Here is a 25,684-nt window from a genome sequence, read left to right as displayed (position 1 = left end):
GGGTTCCTACTAACTTCTCTGAGAACCTTTCTCTTGGTTCTCTCTGGAATTTTGGTGGGGCGTCCGGAACGAGGGAGGTTAGCAGTTGATCTTATGAGCTTAAACTTGGCAATTATGCTTTGAACAGTATATTTCGGCACAATAAGTTGTAACAATACCGGAAAGAGACACACGAGACTTGTATTTTACAATAATTCGGTTTTTTTAAATCACTGGACAGTTGTTTCCTGTTCGCCATGATGACCAAGCATATAATGATGGAGACGGCGCTAAATTGCCCGAAGTACATTTTTTGCTGGCTAAATTCCAATAATTATGAACCCAGTGTCTAGTTCTGGAATGGTATAATGTAGTTTATTCACCAAACTAAACAAAACTTTTACGGGAATATCAGTTTTTTCACACGTTCTGAACTGTACGAACACTTTCTGCTCCTCCTATTTTTGGTTATTTGATTATAAACAGTTTATTTGTCGTTTAATTTACATACAAAATTATGTAGATGTGTTTTAGTATAATATTTATAATATGTTGTAGGTCTATTAGCCTAATCATGATACTTTTTAGTTATGGGCAAAAAAACTACTAGGGACGCAGGGGTACGAACACTTTCTGTCGTAACTGTGTGTATAATTACTAAGTCCAGAGTAATTGTCTACATTTGTGATGACAAGAAACCCACTCGTAGTAAAAATGTATCTCAGGACGGCTGGTATGGGTAGTAACACTTATACTAATAAAGCAGAGAACAACGTTTTGACCTTATTAGATCATCTTCAGGTTGTTCTCTGCTTTATTAGTATAAGTGTTAATACCCATACCAGCCATCATGAGATATACACTGTCTACATTTTTCCGTGTTATCTAACTACCTGCTTATGGCTAAAGAAAACACTTAAACACCATTGAATTATTATTATATTTAGCTTTTCAATGGTTTTTGAGCCTACAAATTAAAATTGATTGAGCCCTACTTTAGTTTTAAATTTCTACCAAGAGTTTGATTGAAATGTTTATTAGTTTAATTCTGGTTTTCGGGTCCAAATTGTCATTTAATTTTTCCACATGGAAGCTATGTTTTCTAAAGGTTGTTTTTCATAATATTTGATAACACTACACCTATATTGTTTTCCAATAATATTTTTTTTTCATTTCTTATGCTGTAACGTTGTGTATTTTATTAAGTTCTTTATTATATTTTTTTCAAAATTTATTGTAATAATTTTTCCGTTGTTGTTTGTGACGTCAACTGTGGAAGACAGTAAATATGCTACAAGTATTCCGTTGGAAGTATGATTCTCGCCAGTGGCTTATCAACTTTGAACATGTATTTCAAACAAAACTTAGCTATTCTTGAGAAGCAATATCCTGTCGCAGGTTGTAATTTTTTTTATTTATACTTTCAGGACAACTGTTGTTTAACCTGGTTTAAATTAACGTATTCAATACAGATTTTCTACAATATTTGCTAGAAAAAAAATCCACTTGGAAGAAAGTTAATTAATTAATTATACTGATTTGTACTGCTTGGAATACTGTGTATTAATCTTACAGTTATTTCAAATATCGAAGCAAAATTACATGTTCCAGAATTGTCACAAATGATGACGCTTCTCGGAGAGGATCTTCAAACTCCGTTCAAACAAAGAAGGACATCTGTTATTAAAAAACAACAAACCAAATAACTGTCTCTAGACGAATTAAAATGGTGAAAAATGTTAAATATTTACAGAAATATGTATGATAAAGATATGTTTACATTGGTCGTACCTATCTTTAAGGTCCGTGTGATGTTAAACATAATATCATACCTCCAGAACACGAAAAATCACCTACCCCAGCGCCACAGTGGAAATTCTGAAAGCTTATAACTCTAAAACTCGAGTTTCGATAATAGCGGCGGGCCCTTCACAAGTAGTCCATCGTGTAACTTTAAAAAGGTGTTTGGTTTTAAATTTCGCACAAAGATACTCGAGGACTATCTGCGTTAGTCGTCCCTAATTTTGCAGTATAAGACTAGAGGGAAGGCAACTCTTGGACTACTCTTTAACAAACGAATAGTGGGATTGACCCTCACTTTATAACGCCCCCACGGCTGGGAGGGCGGGCATGTTTGGTGCGACCAGGATTCAAAGCCGCGTCCCTCGGATTACGAGTCGTACGCTTTAACACACTTAGCCATGTCGGGATCACTTTAAAAAGAGCTCCAAACAATCAAAGGACGTTGAATTTAAATATATTTCTACTTTTCAGTTATAAAAAAAATTAATCGGAACTTTATTACCTAAATCAAATATTTTCTTCCTCTCTACTAAGCTTCAAAAATTTATATTTCTACAAACAGACGTAGCTTACTTTGTGTTTCACGTGATTACAGGTGAATTATTTCATTACACCTCCAAAGGCGGTGGGAAACCATCGAGAACAAGTCTTCCAAACTGACTCGCACATGGCGTAACGGACTTCGGACTGAGAAATTTTGCCATCTGTTGAGAAAATTTAGCATAACTTGTATAAATATATATTCAAACACACAGTAGGGAACTAAAATATAAACACGACTTTAAACAGACGTTACGAAATCTAGAGGGCAAAAACATTAATTACATTGAACATATAAACAATCAAATTAAAATGAATATGTAACAGAACAGAACGTAGATAAAATTGTTAACATTCTCCTTTTGTCAAAGCGCTATTTTGTTTAAGTTTCATCATTATTACAATAGGTAAGCTATAATATTTTTGCATTTTTAATAAGGATGGTCCCCATAAGATTAGAGATACACTACATGGCCAAACCTATGTGGACACCCGACCATCATACCCACGTGTGTTTGTTGAACATCTTATTCCAAAACCATGGGCATAAATATAGGGTAGGTCCTTCCCTTTGCTGATATAACAGCCTCAACTCTTCTGAGAAAAGAAGGCTTTTCACTAGATTTTGGAACATGGCTGGGGATATTCGCTCCTATTCAGCAACAAGAGCATTAATTAGGTCGGGCAAGAACGCGTTCCATTTCATCCCAAAGGCTTTCGATGGGGTTGAGTTCAGAGTTCTGTGCAGACCAGTTAAGTTCTTCCACACCAACCTCGGCAAACTATGCCTTTATAGACCTCGCTTTGTGCACGGGGGGAGTGTCATACCGAAACAAAAAGGGGCCTTCCCCAAACTACTACCACAAAGTTGGAAGCACATAATTCTCTAGAATGTCATTGTATACTGTAGCATTAAAATATACCTTCATTGGAACTAAAGATTCCAGCCCCAAACCATTATTCCTCCTCCACAAAAACTTTACAGTTGGCACTATGCATTCACGCAGGTAGCGTTCTCCTGGCATCCGCCAAACCCAGATTCGTCCGTCAGACTGCCAGATAGCGAAGCGTGATTCATCACTCCAGAAAACGCGTTTCCACTGCTCCAGAGTCCAATGGCGATGTGCTTCACAACACTCCAGTCGACGCTTGGCATTGTACATGGTAATCTTAGACTTGTGCGCAGCTGCTTGACCAGGCAAACCCATTTCATGAAGCTCCTGATGAACAGTTCTTGTGCTGACGTTGCTTCCAGAGGCAGTTTGGAACTAGGTTATTAGTCTTGCAACTGTGGGCAGCCGATATTTTATGCGCTACGCGCTTCAGCACTCGACGGTCCCATTCTATAAGCTTGTGTGGCCTACCGCTTCGTGGCTGAGCTGTTGTTGCTCTTAAACGTTTCCACTTCACAATAACAGCACTTGCAGTTGGCCGGAGCAGCTCTAGCAGGGCAGAAATTTGACGAACTGACTTGTTGGAAAAATGACATTCCATGACAGTGCCACGTTGAAAGTCACTGAACTTTTTAGTACGACCCATTCTACTGCCAATGTTTGTATATGGAGAATGCATTGTTGTATGCTTGATTTTATGCACCTGTAGGCAATGGGTGTGTTTGAAATATCCAAACCCACTAATTAGAAAGAGTGTCCACATATTTTGGCCAAGTAGTGTATGTCTTTAACTCATAATTATAGATGAATCAGTAAAGTTTTATTAATATTTTGGTGACCCTGAGAATCTGAAATGGTCATCATTATTAAAGTCATTATAACGTCTTATAAGGAACATCTTCCACTGTGAGACGCCGCGTTCAGTTTAACACCTAAACACTAGTAGTTAAAGTGGAAATCTGGAGCTGTACATGAGGGATTGAGTGCTTAATCTACAAGGTCAGTGTTTTTCAGCCAGATTTTTCAGAAAACCCCGTGTCCAGGCTATGGTCGTCCTGCTCCCTATCATCTCTACAAGAATGAAAAATCTCGGTGTACATTTGCGCAGTTAGCCGTAGTTTAGAAGAAAGATGATCAAGGATTCAACAATAACAGCAAAATATGTTGATTCTGCGCAAAAAGCTCGTGACTCCCCTCCCTTGGAAACCTCTTCACGACCCACCGTTTGGGCCCCGCATGGCCAGGTGGGTTAAGACGTTCGACTCATAATCTGAGGATCGCGGGTTCGAATTCCCGTCGCACCAAATATGCTCACCCTTTTAGCTGTGGGGGCGTTATTATGTGACGGTCGGTCCCATTATTCGTTGGTAAAAGAGTAGCCCAAGAGTTGGTGGTGGGTGGTGATGACTAGATGCCTTCCCTCTAGTTTTACACTGCTAAATTAGGGATGGCTAGCACAGATATCCCTTGTGTAACCTTAAGCGAAGTTCAAAGCAAACCAAACCCACCATTTGTAAAATACACAACTAGATCACTCATCTTAGAAATCTTTACCGACAACTACATAGTACAGAATTTAATTATGCGTATATTGTATATTGGAGAAGCAAAGCTTCCATCGGTTTTGACAACGATGGAGTCGTACGACCTCTGACAACTTTGGGCGTGACAAGGTACAAAGTTAGTTGTGTCCACCTCTCCCAGATGTGGATAGTTAGCTTCACTGTAAATTTAACTCGATGACAAGGTGTTTCTACGTATAAACGTATGTTCCACGTTTTCCTTCATCACTGTTTAGTCATCCGTTTGAAGTATTGTTTCATACAGTCACGGGATTTGCTTATGAGGGTAAGGGTATAACCTCGCTTTAGTCCTCAGTATATACAGTTTGTGTTTCAGCACATAACCTCACAGTGGATTGTCTGTTCTGTGTTTACTGCAGGGAAACGAGCCCCGAATTTGAACCATCAAGGTGCAATAATGGATTATTAAGCAATCGTACAGTTATCACTAATTGAAACTCTCAATATAATGCATGTTTAAACTTACAAATCGATTTGTTATAAGCAATACGAACTATATCTGTTGAAAATGATAACAGTATTAAAGTTACAAAGTGAAACCTTCCCATTAGGGGCAAAAATCGCATTTAGTTCTTACCAACTATTATCTGCTTGGCATGATCTGGTGAGTAGAGGCGCTTCGATTCGCAATCTTAGGGACGCAGTTTCTAATACCGATACCAAACCTCATCCCACTTTTACCCATGGGACTATTATACTGTCAAGGTCGGTCCCACTTTTCGTTGGTAAAGTAGTAGCCAAAGATTTGGCGGTAAATAATGATGACTGGCTGTTATCCCTCTAGCCTATAAATTCTAAAATAAGAATAATTTGCGCAGATAGCTTAGGTGTAGCTGTGCTCAAAACTCGACGTAAGAACAAATACTATTATTGCCAGCTTTCACGAGTTTTATTTGTTTTTTTGAATTTCGCACAAAGCTACTCGAGAGCTATCTGTGCTAGCCGTCCCTAATTTAGCAGTGTAAGACTAGAGGTAAGGCAGCTAATCATCACCACCCACCGCCAACTCTTGGGCTACTCTTTTACCAACGAATAGTGGGATTGACCGTCACATTATAACGCTCACACGGCTGAAAAGGCGAGCATGTTTGGCGCGACGGGTATGCGAACCCGCGACCCTCAGATTACGAGTCGCACGCCTTAACACGCTTGGCCATGCCGGGCCTATTCACGAGTTATTACACAAATGATTTTGTTTATATTTTGGTCATGTAACGTTAGTTAATGCGTAATATTGTATTTTTTTATTTGTTGTAGTCAGTACGTAATATTGTAGTATTTTATTGTATTTATGAGCCACATGTATATTACACACACAACACTGACCATGCGCCTTTTTTAAAGCCAGATCGAGACATTACGTATCATAACACCAATGCCATGCCATCAACCACCTAACTCACCTGATCGCTTGCCATATATGCTTCCGTTTAAAGACGGCCTACGGATTTTTGCAGTGATTGGAACCATGGTTGATGTATTGCCAAACCCTGTGAGAGGACTTTTATTACTAAAATACAGCAAATCTGTTTAGAATTCGTCACACGTTAAAAAGATTAAGCGCCTATATTTCACTTGTATTGTAATAATTATTTACCTTAACAGTTCTGTTTTGATTGTAGCGCCATCTCGTGTGATGCATTTGAATTACATTCACCATGGTAAACTTAGATAGAAAACACAAATATGTTTTCACCTTCAATAAATGAATTACAATACTAGAGTATTTAGTTTACTAGTAACATCCATCCTAGGCCTAATTTCGCTGACTTAAGCCTGTGAATATTTATGTGTTTTGGTTTTGTTTTCAGATTTTTCATGGATTATTATGTAATGTTACTAACATCCCTAAACTTAGTGACTAATATCCAATTTTTTTTATTATCTGGGATTTTATTATTAATTTTCGACAGTTATTCGAATATTTAAAGAAATTCAGATTTAAATTAGTACTTAACTAAGATATACAAATATCTGGAACAAAAAACGCTGTTTCGAATCTATTATCACCCGATGAAACACCATTAAACTGTAGAGAACGTTTATTCTTATGTTTTTTTTAACAAAAATAACCCTGAATATTTTGTCTTGTTCAACGAAGCAGCAGTTTTTACAATTTTCAACAACAAAAACATACTCAGATCTGACATGTAACAGTTCATTCTTATGATATTGGACTATATATATCCTGTTTTTTACGCCTAATAATTTACTGGTTTCAAAAGACCAAATGTCATTACAAAACTGTAAGAGACATACCATTTGAACTAGCTCTTTTCCCAAAGATACTTCCATTGAAGGTTGGTCGTTTGTCGCTATCAACAGAATGAAGTACCACCAACAAAGATATGACAAACATCAAAGAAACAGAACTTCGTTTGGAAATCATACCTTTTCTACAAATAAAATAAATAATAAAGTGTATATATTTCAGCATATATTTGCCCTATATCAATTATTTCATGTACACTCCAAAGTCTGTTATCTACTAAAATAAATATGTATATTAAACATTTCCTAATTCCCTTGGTATCAAATATTTTTTGCTTTCTTTCCTTTCAGAAAAGTACCTCCAGAAGTTCAATCATGAAACATTATAGGTACAATCTGTATCATGAGAAAAGTGCATTTTAACATAGGAAGTTTCACACTGAGATATAAATGGAGTTTCACATTGAGACATAAAAGTGGGTAATGAGAGGAACAATGACTTGTCTAATTCCTCATCATAAGATGTTTTTGTTTTGAAATATTGCCAATAAGAATGTAAAATAAATTACAAGTTATTTAAAATAATTTGCATGTTACAAGAAGTTCACTATAAGTACAGATATTGCACTTTTTCGTTCTATCCTAGAAGACAACATCAGCCTCAAGGTAAAAACATGAAGTTAAAAGAAGAAACTCATGAGGGACATCGGAAACCAATAATTTATGTCAATGTTTAATCAAGAAGAGATAAAGATGCATTTATTGCAAATTAAATTTGTAGATTTAGGCGTTTAATATCTAAACGTCGTCAATAGGAATTGGGAAGTATAAAATAATCTTAAATTTGCGATATAATCATGACTACAAGCATAAATCAAATTATTCCCAAACATAAACTATGCATGTTACTGCTAGGCAAAGAGATTGAAACACCGAGTCATTTTACTGAAAAAGTGATTATTTCGGATTAATCTGGGACAAAGCTAACTGTTATTCCAGAGGAATAATTATTTTTCAAATCTTTCTCTATAAACCATATTAATACAGGACGTTAGTTTACCATGGTCCTCAACAGATCTCTTCTCCTTGCTTACAAAGAATTTCCAATGTTTATATATCCATTCATTTAGATAGACTCTTAGCACAAGTCAACCTCACACTACCATAGTCTCTTCCTTTAGTCATTCCAGTTACGACTAGATTTACAAGTCAACCTCACTCTGCCATAGTCTCTTCTTTCCTTCAATCTTTCCAGTTATGACTAGATTTACAAGTCAACCTCACTCTACCATAGTCTCTTCTTTCCTTCAATCTTTCCAGTTATGACTAGATTTACAAGTCAACCTCACTCTACCATAGTCTCTTCTTTTCTTCAATCTTTCCAGTTATGACTAGATTTACAAGTCAACCTCACTCTACCATAGTCTCTTCTTTCCTTCAATCTTTCCAGTTATGACTAGATTTACAAGTCAACCTCACTCTGCCATAGTCTCTTCCTTTCTTCAATCTTTCCAGTTATGACTAGATTTACAAGTCAACCTCACTCTGCCATAGTCTCTTCCTTTCTTCAATCTTTCCAGTTATGACTAGATTTACAAGTCAACCTCACTCTACCATAGTCTCTTCTTTCCTTCAATCTTTCCAGTTATGACTAGATTTACAAGTCAATCTCACTCTGCCATAGTCTCTTCTTTCCTTCAATCTTTCCAGTTATGACTAGATTTACAAGTCAACCTCACTCTGCCATAGTCTCTTCCTTCCTTCAATCATTCCAGTTATGACTAGATTTACAAGTCAACCTCACTCTACCATAGTCTCTTCTTTCCTTCAATCTTTCCAGTTATGACTAGATTTACAAGTCAACCTCACTCTGCCATAGTCTCTTCCTTCCTTCAATCATTCCAGTTATGACTAGATTTACAAGTCAACCTCACTCTACCGTAGTCTCTTCTTTCCTTCAATCTTTCCAGTTATGACTAGATTTACAAGTCAACCTCACTCTACCATAGTCTCTTCTTTCCTTCAATCTTTCCAGTTATGACTAGATTTACAAGTCAATCTCACTCTGCCATAGTCTCTTCTTTCCTTCAATCTTTCCAGTTATGACTAGATTTACAAGTCAACCTCACTCTACCATAGTCTCTTCTTTCCTTCAATCTTTCCAGTTATGACTAGATTTACAAGTCAACCTCACTCTACCATAGTCTCTTCTTTCCTTCAATCTTTCCAGTTACGACTAGATTTACAAGTCAACCTCACTCTGCCATAGTCTCTTCTTTCCTTCAATCTTTCCAGTTATGACTAGATTTACAGGTTTTTCTTTCCTTATAACAGAAACTCCAACTGCTTCTTTTTTAAATGTGTTAGTCTGCAGCGTCCATCAGCAACCTGCTCTTGACCAAGTTCCTTTATCTGAGATGTAACTTGTCCAACATCAAGATGCATCATTAGAACCACAGCTGAATTATTTGAATTGTCTTTTCTATACTTGATGATATTGTTCAACATTCAGATGCACATGTGAGGATCGGTAAAACATAAGAATCCAAAATGTAAACTCATAAATTTTACTATTCGTCAATATCTTTTTGCCATCTCTATTTTTCGTTTTATTTCATGATCATATTTACCATCTGATGTTATCCAACTTCCCAGGTAGTTGAATTTATTGACTTCCTTTATCTGTTCCTCATGTACTTTGAGAACATCATCTGTGTCATTAATTCTATCTTCATACAGTTAGCGATTTTCTCTCACTTTCACTAACAAATTTATCTAAATATATTTGCAGTTTATCTTCAGAATCAACAGTAAAACTATCATCAGGGTAACAAAAGTTGTTGAACTTTTGTCCACCAATGACAAGATCTGGTAAATTCTTAATCTCCTTCAGGATTTGCTAAATATACGATGAATTAAATAAGTCAGGTGAAACGACATAGCCGTGCCTCACGTCTCTTCTTCAAAGAATAATGCAAAAACAAACAAACCAGAAGTTGGTTATGGAATAAATTTGTGGATATAAGTAAGTTAAACTGATAAATCCTTCTGGAGAGCTCAACTTTAAGTACACTGAAATAACTCTTGTAAAATAATGAATAAAGACCAGTTTTTCTATATACTGTATATACGTTATTGAACTAAATTTAAAATGCTATAGCGTTTAAACATGTTAAAATTACTTTGAAAAATAAAAATATTTTGTTTTACAAGATATGAGAGCATGGCTAACCACATCACATACGCACAGTACAACACAGCAAACCACATCACACACGTAAGTACAACACAGCAAACCACATCACACACACAGTACAACACAGCAAACCACATCACATACGCACAGTACAACACAGCAAACTACATCACACACACACAGTACAACACAGCAAACCACATCACATACGCACAGTACAACACAGCAAACCACATCACACACACAGTACAACACAGCAAACTACATCACACACACACACAGTACAACACAGCAAACCACATCACACACACAGTACAACACAGCAAACTACATCACACACGTAAGTACAACACAGCAAACCACATCACACACACAGTACAACACAGCAAACCACATCACACACGTAAGTACAACACAGCAAACCACATCACACACACAGTACAACACAGCAAACCACATCACACACACAGTACAACACAGCAAACCACATCACACACGTAAGTACAACACAGCAAAACCACATCACACACACAGTACAACACAGCAAACCACATCACATACGCACAGTACAACACAGCAAACCACATCACACACACACAGTACAACACAGCAAACCACATCACACACACAGTACAACACAGCAAACCACATCACACACACAGTACAACACAGCAAACCACATCACATACGCACAGTACAACACAGCAAACTACATCACACACACACAGTACAACACAGCAAACCACATCACACACACAGTACAACACAGCAACCCACATCACACACGTGGGTACAACACAGCAAACCACATCACACACACAGTACAACACAGCAAACCACATCACATACGCACAGTACAACACAGCAAACTACATCACACACACACAGTACAACACAGCAAACCACATCACATACGCACAGTACAACACAGCAAACCACATCACACACGTAAGTACAACACAGCAAACCACATCACACACACAGTACAACACAGCAAACCACATCACATACGCACAGTACAACACAGCAAACTACATCACACACACACAGTACAACACAGCAAACCACATCACATACGCACAGTACAACACAGCAAACCACATCACATACGCACAGTAAAACATAGACGGATAACTTGTCAGCAGAGGTTAACGTTATAGGTATCATAAATAGTGACATTCATTTATTTAACTTTGATGTTGTTTTTAAACACACTAAAACAGTTGCTTTAGCCTCACAACAATGCGCTAATCTGTTTCGCTATTCTCATAAGTAACCGTAAACACGACAAGGTTAATAAATGTTTTATTTCCAAAGTTACGACTTTGGTTTTGATAGGTAATCATAACAGTAATTACTCTTTCTTCTGTTGAATGTGAACTCTTATGGATAGAAACATTTATAAACGATTTTTATTCACTTTGGATATCTAAAAGTTTGTAGAACAATGTTCATTGTTTTTACAGATATTGTCTACATCTCTATAAGTATACAAAGCAATATACGTTCTCAGACTTAGATGTTTATAAACTATTCGAAATAAAGTGTTATTTTTCACCAGGGTCCTCCTTATAATTAGACAGACGGATGTTGTTGTTTTCTATTAAGCTTTCATCTAAACCGTTATGAACAACAATGCTATTGTTATCAATCATCTATACGAATCCCTAAAATAAACAGAACAACAATGGTATTTTAACCTAGCTTGAATTCGGATCCCTTCAGATACATACAACAACAATGGTATTTTAATCTAGCTTGAATACGGATCCCTTCAGATACATACAACAACAATGGTATTTTAATCTAGCTTGAATACGGATCCCTTCCGATACATACACGAACAATGGTATTTTAATCTAGCTTGAATACGGATCCCTACAGATACATACACCAACAATGGTATTTTAATCTAGCTTGAATACGGATCCCTACAGATACATACACCAACAATGGTATTTTAATCTAGCTTGAATACGGATCCCTACAGATACATACAACAACAATGATATTTTAATCTAGCTTGAATACGGATCTCTACAGATACATACAACAACAATGGTATTTTAATCTAGCTTGAATACCGATCCCTACAGATACATACAACAACAATGGTATTTTAATCTAGCTTGAATACGGATCCCTACAGATACATACAAAAACAATGGTATTTTAATCGAGCTTGAATACCGATCCCTACAAATCAACAAAACAATAGATGCGCCGTTTGATGTACTTAAATCTAGATTCCTCGAAATAGTCAGGAAGTAAGTGTCTGGTTTTATTAATATTTAACTTGCCACTGTATGTGTAACCAGAATAAGTGTCTGGTTTTATTAATATTTAACTTGCCACTGTATGTGTAACCAGAATAAGTGTCTGGTTTTATTAATATTTAACTTGCCACTGTATGTGTAACCAGAATAAGTGTCTGGTTTTATTAATATTTAACTTGCCACTGTATGTGTAACCAGAATAAGTGTCTGGTTTTATTAATATTTAACTTGCCACTGTATGTGTAACCAAAATAAGTGTCTGGTTTTATTAATATTTAACTTGCCACTGTATGTGTAACCAGAATAAGTGTCTGGTTTTATTAATATTTAACTTGCCACTGTATGTGTAACCAGAATAAGTGTCTGGTTTTATTAATATTTAATTTGCCACTGTATGTGTAACCAGAATAAGTGTCTGGTTTTATTAATATTTAACTTGCCACTGTATGTGTAACCAGAATAACATTTTTTTTCGTCTAAGCTCAGGTTTGTTTTTGCGTCGGTTTTGCTTTCCACAAACAAATATATATTGACGCCTCCACTTCACAATATGTATTCCACAACACTCAGAATAGCTTAATGCTATGGAGAAACAAACCACACGTCATTTTCTATAATTGGAAAAAAAACAAATAATAATTTTCAACGTTTCTTACGTTATTTAGACAAACTCAAAAGGAACACAGAACTGCAAATTTCATGTTTTAATTCTTCTGTTCACGAGTATTTATTATTCTTACTCAGAGATAACCGTGCGATATTGGTGTTAATGAATGTTGACACAAAGGATTAATTCATAACTGTTTACAAATACGCTAAACAGATCTAATTTTCAGATGTTGTTTTTTGCTTTTAACGCTGTTATTCATTAGCTGTTGATTTATGCTCAAGCTACAACCCTTATGATGGCTTTAATTCTCGTAAGAATTGATAGCAATTATGAATAACCAGAAAAAGAAACAACCGACGAATGTTGTCGTACATTACAAGTACATGTAATATTACAGTCAGTTGTTGTTATAGAGGCTACACTTTCCTAATCTGTTGCAAAAGTAATATCTAACAATTTAAGCTGTTGTTCAATTAGTTTCAAGAGACTTTGGTATTTGATCTAAGCAAACCAGTCTGAAATTATTTAATTACAAACCGATACTTTTCTTTGGATAGCTTTTAGCGAGTTGTCTCAGAAGACGATACGAATTAGGTTTAATAACATCCAATCGGATCACACACGACTTTCTTTTAAATTTAAAAACAAGAGAAAACCATGGGGAATTTAGGATAATCTAGTTGAATATAAACGTCAATTGTACTTTATGTTTCTTTTTCTTTTGTGAACGAAATAGAATCCAGATAAGTTTCAAAAGCTTTGTTTGTTTTGGTGGTGAGGGGGGGGGGGCTTAGTTTAAGAACAGATCAAATTAATTGAAACAAATGGCATTTTTGCGGACGTTTAAATGAATATGAAAAAAAAAATGAATCTATTTTTGAAATATCTGCGCTCGTGCAATCACAACATAAATTGATAAAATGTATAGAAACACAAAAGTTTTAAATGCTGATAATCAGTGGAAAAATATATTTTAAGACGTCAAAATTATGTTATAGGATAATTAAGGGACATTACTGTAGGAAAAAAATTAATAACTAAACCTTTTCTTGAATAGCATAGCTTAAATTAATATATATAACAAGTACCGTGTATGTTTGCGTGTGTTTCTTATAGCAACGCCACGTCAGGCTATTTGCTGAGCCCGCCGAGGGGGATCGAGCCCCTGTACTAGCGGGGGCATAAAACGTACTGAGCCCAGCATGGCCAGGTGGATACGGCACTCGACTCGTAAGCTGAGGGTCGTGGGTTCGAATCATCGTCACACCAAACATGCTATTCCTTTCAGCCGTGATGGCGTTATAAAGTGACGGTCAATCGCACTATTTGTTCATAAAAGAATAGCCCAAGAGTTGACGGTGGGTGGTGATGACTAGTTGCCTTCCCTCTAATCTTATACTACTAAATTAGGGTGAGCTAGTGCAGATAGTCCTTGTGTAACTTTGCGCGAAGTTAAAAAACGAACAAGTACAGTAAAACATTTATTTTTGCAAGTAAAACGTTTGTTAAGCGCAGAGCCACAAAATGGTTTATTTGTGCAATGTCAAACTGAATGAGCTAACTTCAAATTCTGGGTTTACAAGCTACCATTATAAATGTATGAACACCAAGGCAGAAAACAAATAATATTCACATGCTATTTGTGGAATTTGTTATTTCAATTTCAATTTTTCCATGTGCATGGAACATTAACATTTTGTAGTAAATATGTGAAATAATCTTACGGTGTATATTTATCTGATTAATGTGGTAATATAAGAAACTCTTTCAAATTTTACAATAGAAAACAATAAACAATGTACACCTAGAAAATATACATAAAAGTGTCTTAGCGAAGATTTTCAACGCCAGGAAAATAACAGAAAAACACAGTTAATATTTTCTAGCATATAAAGAAAATAAATATACAGGCAAGAGGGAGATAAACAAACATATAGAAAGAGGAATCATCCTATAGATACAATAGTTTGTTTGTTTGTTTTGAATTTCGCGCAAAGTTACACGAGGGATACTGCGCAAGCCATCCCTAATTTTGTAGTATAAGACTAGCCGTTATTGTTTTGTTTTTGAATTTCGCGCAAAGCTACTCGAGGGCTATCTGTGCTAGCAGCCCCTAATTTAGCAGTGTAAGACTAGAGGGAAGGCAGCTAGTCATCACCACCAAACGCCAACTCTTGGGCTACTCTTTTACCAACGAATAGTGGGATTGACTGTAACATTATAACGCCCCCCACGGCTAAAAGGGCGAGCATGTTTGGTGTGACGGGGATTAGAACCCGCGACCCTCAGATTTGATACAATAGTACGAACGAAAAGACTATGCATTAAAAGCGTAATCAAAATAAAATATTCACTGAAGTCATGCTCTCTGATTCTGTATTAATGTTGGTCATGTCAAAGGTTTTGAAATTGAATCTGAACCAGTAATGAAATTCAGTTAAATGAAATTCAGTTGTGTGTTTATTTTTTACCTAATGGCAAAATGTGAAGGAAAATATTTTGTTACGGATAAAAACAGCGCAAACGGCGTACAAATTTTACTGACGTTTGTGATATTTTACTTCGTGTTTCTGTTTAACACTTTAACGGTCTTGTTACGCAGCCTGTGGTACAATGTGACAGAATAGTTTGGGTAAAAATTTAAAAACGTATTTTGAAGAGTCTAATAACAAATAACTTATAATAATAAAAATAAAAGTCTTATTGGACTATTGATTTGGAGTGTGGATTGTCTTACACGTTTTGGGGTTTATTTTAACCATTATATTTTCACCACAATCATAGATGTTTGAATTAAACTTGGTGTTTCTCAGGGTAGGAAATGACGTTTAACTGTATTAGTTTCCTAATGTTCAATAATTATGATAAAATATAGAGTTTCTCTACACGTGGGTTGAATTATATAAAGTTTTTTAGTAAATTCAAAACCTCTTCCGTCCTTGTGTCTCCAGTGGCACAGCGGCATGTCTGCGGACGCACACCGCTAGAAACCGTGCTTCGATACCCGTAGAAGGCTGAGCACCGACAGCCCATTGTGTACGTTTGTGCTTAATTCTAAACGAACAAACATATCGTCCTTACAAAGCGTGCGAACTCTACAAGTAAAGCACGTGCTCGTTGGCGAGATTTTACTTTTGGAACATTCCCTTCGTTAACTCTGAGACCTGGCACCATGTTTGTTTAAATTAAGCACAAAGCTGCACAACGATTTATGTTTGTCCGCTACTAGTATCGAAACACGGTTTCTAGCATTGTAAATCCACAGACATATCGCTCGGCCAGCTCGCGTTTCTTACAATAACAAAATAAATTATAATTAGTGATCAAATAAACCATGTGGTCTGTCAGTCGTTATAAGGTGGATTATTTTTATTTTATTTGTTTGTTTATTCATTTTAGAACAAAGCCATATGGGGCCATCTACTATGTTCACCGCCGGAAGCCGATCCACGAACTTTAACAGTATAAGTCCGTAATGTTATCGTTGTCTCCTAAGGGTTCGGCTTATGTTAAAATACCATTTAATTGTCGGAGTTTCTCAGATAGACAGGGGCTATTCACAGCTTACGAATTATTGTTGTTGTTTCTGAATTAAGCACAAAGCTACAGAACGAACTATCTGTTCTCTTCCTACCACAGGTAGCGAAACCTGGATTTTAGCGTTTAAGTCCGCAGATATACCATTTTACCAACTAAGAAACTTGGGATTTATCGATTACCTTTTAGGAAATAGATAGTTTCAGTTAATTACGTTCTTGTATTTATCATGTCTGGTCTTTCGGTGGCTCAGTAGTTACGATGGAATTCGTGGTTCGATCTCTAAAATCAATATAATTCAGACAGGCTACCAATTCGCCAGCGCTAAAACAAAATAAACAGGCATTTATGGCTAAGACTATTTTTTTTACCATGCTCTAATTTGCCTTTTATGGCATAAAACCTACTAATGTTAAAACATAGTAAATAACGTAAGTAAGTAACGTTGACTGCTAGAGGAAAATTGTTAAACGACCGTTTTAAAATCGCACCAATGATATAAAACAATACCCTGAGTTTAGGTTGTAAGAACAATGTAACCGTATTATTTGTAAATGAGAGTTATTTTTAAACTATATCGTTCGAAAGGCTTTGTTTGTTTGTTTGTTTGTTTTAATTTCGCGCAAAGCTACTCGAGGGCTATCTGCGCTAGCCGTCCCTAATTGAGCAGTGTAAGACTAGAGGGAAGGCAGCATAGTTATCACCACCCACCGTCAACTCTTGGACTACTCTTTTACCAACGAATAGTGGGATTAACCGTCACATTATAACGCCCCCACGGCTGAAAAGGCAAGCATGTTTGGTGCGACGGGGATGCAAAACCGCTACCTTTAGATTACGAGTCGCACACCTTAACCCACCAGGCCATGCCGGGCCCCTTTCGAAAGGACGTTATAAAAAAAAAAACAAGAATTGTTGATGCACATAACGCTAGGGCTAGAGAGTGCCCTAGTAGTTGACATGCTACACTGAGTATCATAGAGTTCATTGTTCTCGTCTCGTTGATATATATCTTCGCTTCACACTTTGAAGCCCTAACAGCATTATAAGAGTAACAGATTAAAAGACTGCTATTCAATGCAAGTAGCCTGTGGGCTCTATTGAGTAGCCACCTTTCCCTCTAGCCCATCTGTCCAAAATACAGTGGAGCGCCATTAAGCCGCGGACCAGTAAACCGCGAAATCGCTTAAGCCGCTGTACCAAGTCTTGTCCCAAAATTTTTGATGTATTAAATCTACTACCTGGCTTTTTAAAGTTTCTCACTCTCCTTGTCTTTATAACTTCAAGTGGAAATTTAAAAAGGATTTGCTTTAATTTGGGAAATAAATAAAATATATTACAATAGAAATCGACCGTTAATCTACCTTATCCGCTCTCTGTGTCAGCTTTATGGAGGCCGCCATTGTTACCGAATCACACCTCTCCATACATTAAAGTTAATCCGCGGTAAATCCGTGAAAAAAGTGATCAATAATTAAAGTATTATTTTTAATTCGATAATCCGATATTTTTATGAAATTGTATAAATATTGGCCACAAACCCAATAGAAATCACTTCAGTTTCTGAATTAATAGTGAGCATATCATATTGACAAGGCGGCCCGCATGTAACACGGGAAGACGAAATTTTACAAGGAAAAGCGAACCATCGAAATGCATTGGTCGTTTGTGTTAAAAAGGCACTTGTCAATTGTATCTGAATAGTCTATACATTAATATTATAATGATCACGCAATGGCCGGATGAGGCTCCTCGGCGGAGCTGTTGGCGACTTCGGCTATTCAGTCACAAAGGTTTAAGCCGCGGTTAAGCAGGTTGACCCCCCAAATACCGCGGCTTAATGGCGCTCCACTGTATATGAAGAATAGAAAGGAAGCGTCATTCAGTTTATCGTGGATGGTGAATTATAAGACACATTCGCTCATATCCTACAATTTCACGTGTGGTAGAAACTCGTGATCACATATTAGCACTCTCTATGTTCTCGTTCAGCTCTATAGACTTTTTCTCCTCTTTGGAAACTTATTTTAAACAACTTTGTTCATCAAGTTTATAGATTTAAGTATTTTCAACAATAAAGTAAATTGTAAGCATTTCCACATTTCTTTAAAATCACAATTACAGCAAATATTTGATGTTTCGTGTAAAGTTAGATTTTAAAATAAATCATTACCCTGATGGAACTGCTCAATATAAAGAGCATTTCTTGTCACTTAATAAAAAGAATTGTAATAATTGATGGTTTATCTTAGCCCTCGCTCCCCAGTGGCTCAACGGTATATCTGCGGACTTACAACGCTAAAATCCGGGTTTCGATACCCGTGTTGGGCAGAGCACAGATAGCCCATTGTGTAGCTTTGTGCTTAATTAATTTGAAAAATATTAGCCCTCTTTTATAAAGCTAATAAAAACTCTTAAAAATAATTCTTGTATACACTCTATGAACAACAAACATTTGTCAGACATTAAACCTGCTCACAGCTGACGATTAATTATTTCATCTTTTCGATATTACGTTTTGAATTAAGAGATCGGTGACGGCCTTCGATAAAGTACAAACGTTAATGAAAAATCAGACTTACCGTTCAAAACGAATAAAGTTTACTTTGTTCAGTTAGCTTCAACTTTCTTGAGTAAATGTTTCATGAAAAACTGGCGCGTGCGCTTTAAATACAATAAATGTTCCACCTACTTTAACCGTTCGTCGAATTACTACGAAGACCGTCACGTGATCTTCGCGAGGTGAAGAAAAGGCCAATCAGTAGATGCTTTCAAAATAGACACAAATATCCACTTTTGTAGAAAACTGAAAACAAAAACGGATTGCAAAAAAATAAAATAAAATAAATTGGGGAGGGTGTATGTGGACTGGAATAAGTAGCTTAATTTGTTTAAATATAACGTAATATCCATGTTGCTGTTCTTACTAAGAATAGAAGGTCTCGTGAGATTTTAAAAATTTTCCATCTTGACTACCACATGAAATACGCATTATGAAAATAGCAAATGAAAGTATAACAACACCCGTGTTTTAATTATGTACAAAGACAGAAGTCTCTTCAGATCTATACTATCCTTTTTAGTTCTAAATGATTTACCATGTAACTTCAATTAGCCAAAGTCTCCATTTTAGCCAAAGATTACAAGGATTCGATGGATATTAAAGAGGCTCAAATAAGATAAAAAAAATTGGTATACAGCCACATTGGATTTCTAGTATATTAGCGGTAAGCCTGAAGGCTTACCACGTTAAAAACCGGATTTGAATACCTATGTTGGCTAGAGCACAGAAAGCTCATTGCGTAGATTTGTGCTTAACTACAAATAGACACAACTTGCATTTGATTCGTAGTTTGCAAGGCAAACATATCTTTGTTTAATATTGTACAGCTTTATGTTTAACAATAAAAACTAAGCAACAAACATTCTAAATGTTATTTATAGTACTATAGGATTGTAGTATTTTTTACAATGTAATATACAGTAGTTCTGTGTGTGAATAAATATTCCTTCCCAGTGCACGTGATATAGAAGATTCGTGGGTTACGATAGAATCTGTTTTGTGACCTCTTTCTCCTCAGACGTTTTAAACCAATGCCTGAAACACAACATTGAAATAGACAAAACAAGCATTATATGAATATACATTCTTGTTTCTTTGAAATTAGCTGAATCTACCAGTTTAAAAGTCGGTTAAACGTATATCTAAAAGGAATTTCCGTGGAACACAGAGGAATGGTTATGGTTTTTAGATCGATAACGAATTCGGTAAACCAAATTACTAACGTCTGTTACAACAAACATACCATAGATTCGTAATGTTTACTATTTCATACTTAGCTAGGGTGTAATTAATATAGAAAATGCCTTACATTAGACTTTTACATCACAACTTATTTCAGAAAAAAAAATTAATTAATCATCCCAACAAAACGATCTAATACATAAAAAATAAGTGATTTCATAAAATTAATCCCAATGGTAGATAATAATTTGAAACTGTTACTAAACGTATCTAGTTTGAAAAGTTTTGACTTGATTCACCTTTGTAACACTTTTTACATATATGACATTGAAATAAAGTTCCTTTGAAAAGATAAATCTTTTATTTGGTAAGTAGTTTAACAAACATTCAAAATAAAGGTGGTGAACTTAATTGAATGACATCTTAGCTGTACCAGGAGAATTAATCCGAAGTCCAGTGAACGAAATGATCAGTCTGTTTACAAGGAGCCTTGCCCCGGGCAGATGTATATCCAAAAGATCTCGAAGGATTTTCTCACACTCTGTACCAAAAGACCTTTCTATCTGGAGGCAATCGTAAACAGGGAAGGCTCTTGTTTCTACTCAACAGTTTTACTTACAGCTTCAAATGGTAACAAACAGTCAGTGACTTCGTACCACGCTACAACACAACGGAATAGTGTAATTAGATTTTCTCTGTTTCATCGAATAAACAAATACTTGGTCGTACCCAGTAATTAACTTAACATTTTCTCTTGTGGAAACCTATTCATTTCTACTTGTTTCATTTTCGTTTGTAAAAACTGAATCGAAATCGTTTCGATTGCAAAGTTTATAGGAAATTTAACTTATAACAAAAGATGGCTAAGTACTGTACTATTCTTATGGATATTAATAAAAAATAATAATTTTTGTGTGAACAGAAATTTAATGAACTGATGAAAAGCAAGGTTTTGTAAGAAAGGATTACAATGAGAAAAGTTTCACTTGTATTTAACGTTGATGGATGTTCTGTGATTCAATGGTTTATACTTACCATTCCGTTTGTTGGTTGGTTTTTATCATAATCCAGCACAAAATTATTCCGTATATTCGAATGCTTCATAATACGACAAACAAAGTTTCCTTTTATTCGATACTAATGACAGTCATAGAAGTTTAATGTTTGATGGATGTTTATTTGTTGTTTGTATTTGTCTGTTTTTTTAATTTTGCGCAAAGCTACACGAGGGCTATCTGCGCTATCCATTCCTAATTTAGCAGTGTAAAACTAGAGGGAAGGCAGCTAGTCATCATCACCCACCGCCAACTCTTGGGCTACTCTTTTACCAACGAATAGTGGGATTTACTGTTACATTATAACGCCCCCACGGCTAAAGGGCGAGCATGTTTGGTGTGACGGGTATTAGAACCCGCGACCCTCAGATTTGATACAATAGTACATTAAAAGCGTAATCAAAATAAAATATTCACTGAAGTCATGCTCTCTGATTCTGTATTTATGTTGGTCATGTCAAAGGTTTTGAAATTGAATCTGAACCAGTGATGAAATTCAGTTGTGTGTTTATTTTTACCTAATGGCAAAATGTGAAGGAAAATATTTTGTTACGGATAAAACAGCGCAAACGGCGTACAAATTTTACTGACGTTTATGATATTTTACTTCGTGTTTCTGTTTAACACTTTAACGGTCTTGTTACGCAGCCTGTGGTACAATGTAACAGAATAGTTTGGGTAAAAAAAATTAAAAGCGTATTTTGAAGAGTCTAATAACAAATAACTTATAATAATAAAAATAAAAGTCTTATTGGACTATTGATTTGGAGTGTGGATTGTCTTAGACGTTTTGGAGTTTATTTTAACCATTATATTTTCACCACAATCACAGATGTTTGAATTAAACTTGGTGTTTTGCAGGGTAGGAAATGACGTTTTACTGTATTAGTTTCCTAATGTTCAATAATTAGGATAAAATATAGAGTTTCTCTACACGTGGGTTGAATTATATAAAGTTTTTTAGTAAATTCAAAACCTCTTCCGTCCTTGTGTCTCCAGTGGCACAGCGGCACTTTTGGGCTACTCTTTTACCAACGAATAGTGGGATTGACCGTAACATTATAACGCCCCACGGCTGAAAGATCGAGCATGTTTGGTGTGACGGGGATTCGAACCCTTGGATTACGAATCGAATACCTTAACCCACCTGGCCATGCCAGGCTTACTCAATAGATTAAAACAGAAATCGAGGAATAGAAACGTCTTTAACTAATTATTAAATAGTTGTTTGTTTGTTTTTTAATTCGGCTCACTAAGTATTCTAAGAAACGAGTTTGTGAATATATTTTTTTTTTTACTTCAAATATTTTCTCTTCAAATTTAAACTCAAATTCGAAACTGGAATAAATAATTAGAGACGTTTCTAGATTGTTCCATAATTTTTCATTGTAGATTGTAAAACGATCGCGAACTCACACACATCAGCTTGTGGTTTCCAGCCTCATAATAGCTAGTTCTTTTAATTACACTATTTCTTATCAAAACAAGATATTATGTTTGTGCAGAATCGTGTTTGGTTTTTTTTATTTATTGACTTTATGAAATACTAGGTTCCACAACATTCTTCTAATCAAATATTTTATTATTCACCTTAATATCATAACAAAGGCAAAAGATAATTTACATATTTTTGATTTACAAGAATGCTAAGTTGTTCGTTTTCCGTCCGAGCTGCGAAAATTACAGATCTTAAATTCGAACCGTAGTTATAATTAGTAATTAAGTTAACACTAATGATTTCGGAGTCACCACTATAATTAATTTATGATTTTCAAAGGAGCCCGCTGTATTAAGCACTTGTATTTATTATTTGAACTCAGCAGATAGTCCAATGTGGCTTTACCATAAGAAAACACACACACGTTTATTATTAGAGCACTTGGCTACACACTGAATTTTCTTTGCTGTGAATATTGAATTTCGATTTTTCAGACGCTTGGATAAGGTTATAATGACAGAATGTCCAGACTTCTTTAACTGATTCAGCTTCAAAAATTGCCCACATAATTGTAGTAATACCAGCAAGTTATGTTATTTGTATTCTAATCTATCGTTTGACTCAAACATTATTTTCGATCTAACTTGTTCAAGTCACCACAAGCCACAAGTTAAATTGAAACGTTAAATAACAAACCACACGCGGGACTGGAATGTACTAATTATGATTCTATTTCATTAAATATCTAACATAGCTTCGACAGATATCTTAAAGGAACTATGGGCAAGATACGAAACTACAAGTGTCAGCACCATAGAACATCTGTATAATGTTAACTAATTTTATGATCAGATGCTAATAATTAACTAGTTTTTATCCTACTTATTATCCTGCTAATCCACTAGGCCCGGCATGGCCAAGTGTGTTAAGGTCTTCGACTCGTAATCCGAGGGTCGCGGGTTCGAATCCCGGTCGCACCAAACATGTTCCCCCTTTCAGCCGTGGGGGCGTTATAATGTGACGGTCAATCCCACTATTCGTTGGTAAAAGAGTAGCCCAAGTATTGGCGGTGGGTAGTGATGACTAGCTGCCTTCCCTCTAGTCTTACACTGCTAAATTAGGGACACCTAACGCAGATAGCCCTCGAGTGGCTTTGCGCGAAATTCAAAACAAAACAAACAAGCTAATCCACTATCTCGATCAGCAATGTTCCAGGAAGAACTATCTTCTGTATTTCGCGAGAGAGATGTAGTGCTTTATCCATTCTGGTTGAAGTGTCAGTCAGTTAACGTTTCGGGTATGTTAATTGTTCTTAGATTTATTACAGGCTAGACGAGAGTTGTATCAGTTAAACAACTTATCTTATTAGTTAAACGGGTGTAAAACGTTTTTCTTATCTTTGAGTTTATTGTATGTTCTACTTGTCCGAATCTGGTGGACTATTGCAAATAGGTCAGTATTATTAGCACGTCGGTTATGCCCCTAATTCATAACTACTGTTTCTCCAATGTGAAAGAATTCACATTTGCGGGGAACACCGTAAAAGGCGTTTATCTTTCACACTATGTGTTTAGGTGGTTTGTTGTTTGTAATACAGATTGTAAGGTGTTGTGGCTCCTGATTAGGGTTATGATTTTATTTTGATTACGTATTTATTTATTTTTTTTTACTTTTCAGAGATAACTTCTAACGTAGGGAAATATGGTTGCATTACTGTTGTCTTTTTTCCAGGACTTATGTTAATTATTTTCTTCTATATAAAGTATTTTAGTACCCGTTACTAGGGGCTATTCAAATGATGTGTTTTCCTTTTATTCTTTTAATTCTTCGGTACTATAAGGCCCCCCGCTGATACAGCGGCTCGTCTACGAATTTACAACGCTAAAATCAGGGGTTCGATTCTCCTCGGTGAGCTCAGCAGATAGCCCGATGTGGCTTTGCTGTAAGAAAACACACACACTCGGTACTATAAATATTGTTCATTCTTGAAGGGTCCGGGATGGCCGAATGATTAGGGTACTCGACTCCCAGTCTTAGGGTCGCAAGTTCGAATCCCCGTCACACCAAATGTGTTCGCCCTTTCAGTCGTGAGGGTGTTATAATGTTACGGTCAATCCTACTATTCGATGGTAAAAGAGTAGCTCAAGAGTTGGCGGTGGGTGGTGATGACTAACTGCCTTCCTTTGAGTCTTACACTGTTAAATTATGAACGGTTAGCGCAGATAGCCCTCGTGTAGGTTTGAACAAAATTCAAAACTAACAAACAAGCATTCTTAAAAGCAGATGATTCATAGCATTACGTCTTTACACTGTGGAGGTATTCGATTCTCCTCGGTAGACACAACAGATAGCCCGATGTGACTTTGCCATATGGAAAAAAAAAAACACTGATGGTTTTCTTTCTGGTTTCAGTTTTTGTTTTGTTTTGAAGTTCGCGCAAAGCTACACAAGCACTATCTGCACTAGCCATTCATAATTTTGCAGTATAAAACTGGAGGAAAGGCGGCTAGTCATCACTACTCACCGCCATCTCTTGGTCTACTCTTTTACCAAGGAATAGTGGAATTATCCGTCAATTATAACGTCCTCACGGTTGATAGGGCGAGCATGTTTGGTGTGACGGGGATTCGAACCCGCTACCCTTAAATTATGAGTCGAGTGTCTTATCCACCTGGCTATGCCGGGCCTCTAGCTTCAGAAATAAGTTTAGTTATCTTGGATATTTCAGCATTTGTGTTCTATCTCTTATTTGACAGATTTAGAATAATCTCTGGACATTGTTAACACTTATTTTCCTGACTAATAATAACGTGGTTCT

At 36.1% G+C, this 25,684-nt stretch overlaps 2 protein-coding genes across 6 annotated transcripts in view; one reads left to right on the top strand and one right to left on the bottom strand.

Moving 5' to 3' along the window:
* Positions 1–25,684, top strand: part of LOC143231885 (RNA-binding protein, mRNA-processing factor 2a-like) — a 442,935-nt gene that overhangs the window by 278,131 nt on the left and 139,120 nt on the right. The window lies entirely within an intron of this gene.
* Positions 1,403–19,260, bottom strand: LOC143231460 (uncharacterized). Its single transcript, XM_076465996.1, has 5 exons — positions 19,211–19,260; positions 7,058–7,194; positions 6,202–6,288; positions 2,356–2,486; positions 1,403–1,656 (listed from the first exon to the last, which is right to left on the bottom strand). Exons 2-4 carry the CDS (start codon positions 7,185–7,187, stop codon positions 2,383–2,385), a joined length of 321 nt encoding a protein of 106 aa, XP_076322111.1. The 5' UTR covers positions 7,188–7,194; positions 19,211–19,260; the 3' UTR covers positions 1,403–1,656; positions 2,356–2,382.

This window comes from Tachypleus tridentatus, chromosome 11 (assembly GCF_004210375.1).
Source record: "Tachypleus tridentatus isolate NWPU-2018 chromosome 11, ASM421037v1, whole genome shotgun sequence".
Lineage (NCBI taxonomy): Eukaryota > Metazoa > Arthropoda > Merostomata > Xiphosura > Limulidae > Tachypleus > Tachypleus tridentatus.
The sequence above is the reverse complement of the archived record's forward strand: the minus strand, read 5'-3'. Positions and strand labels throughout refer to the sequence as shown.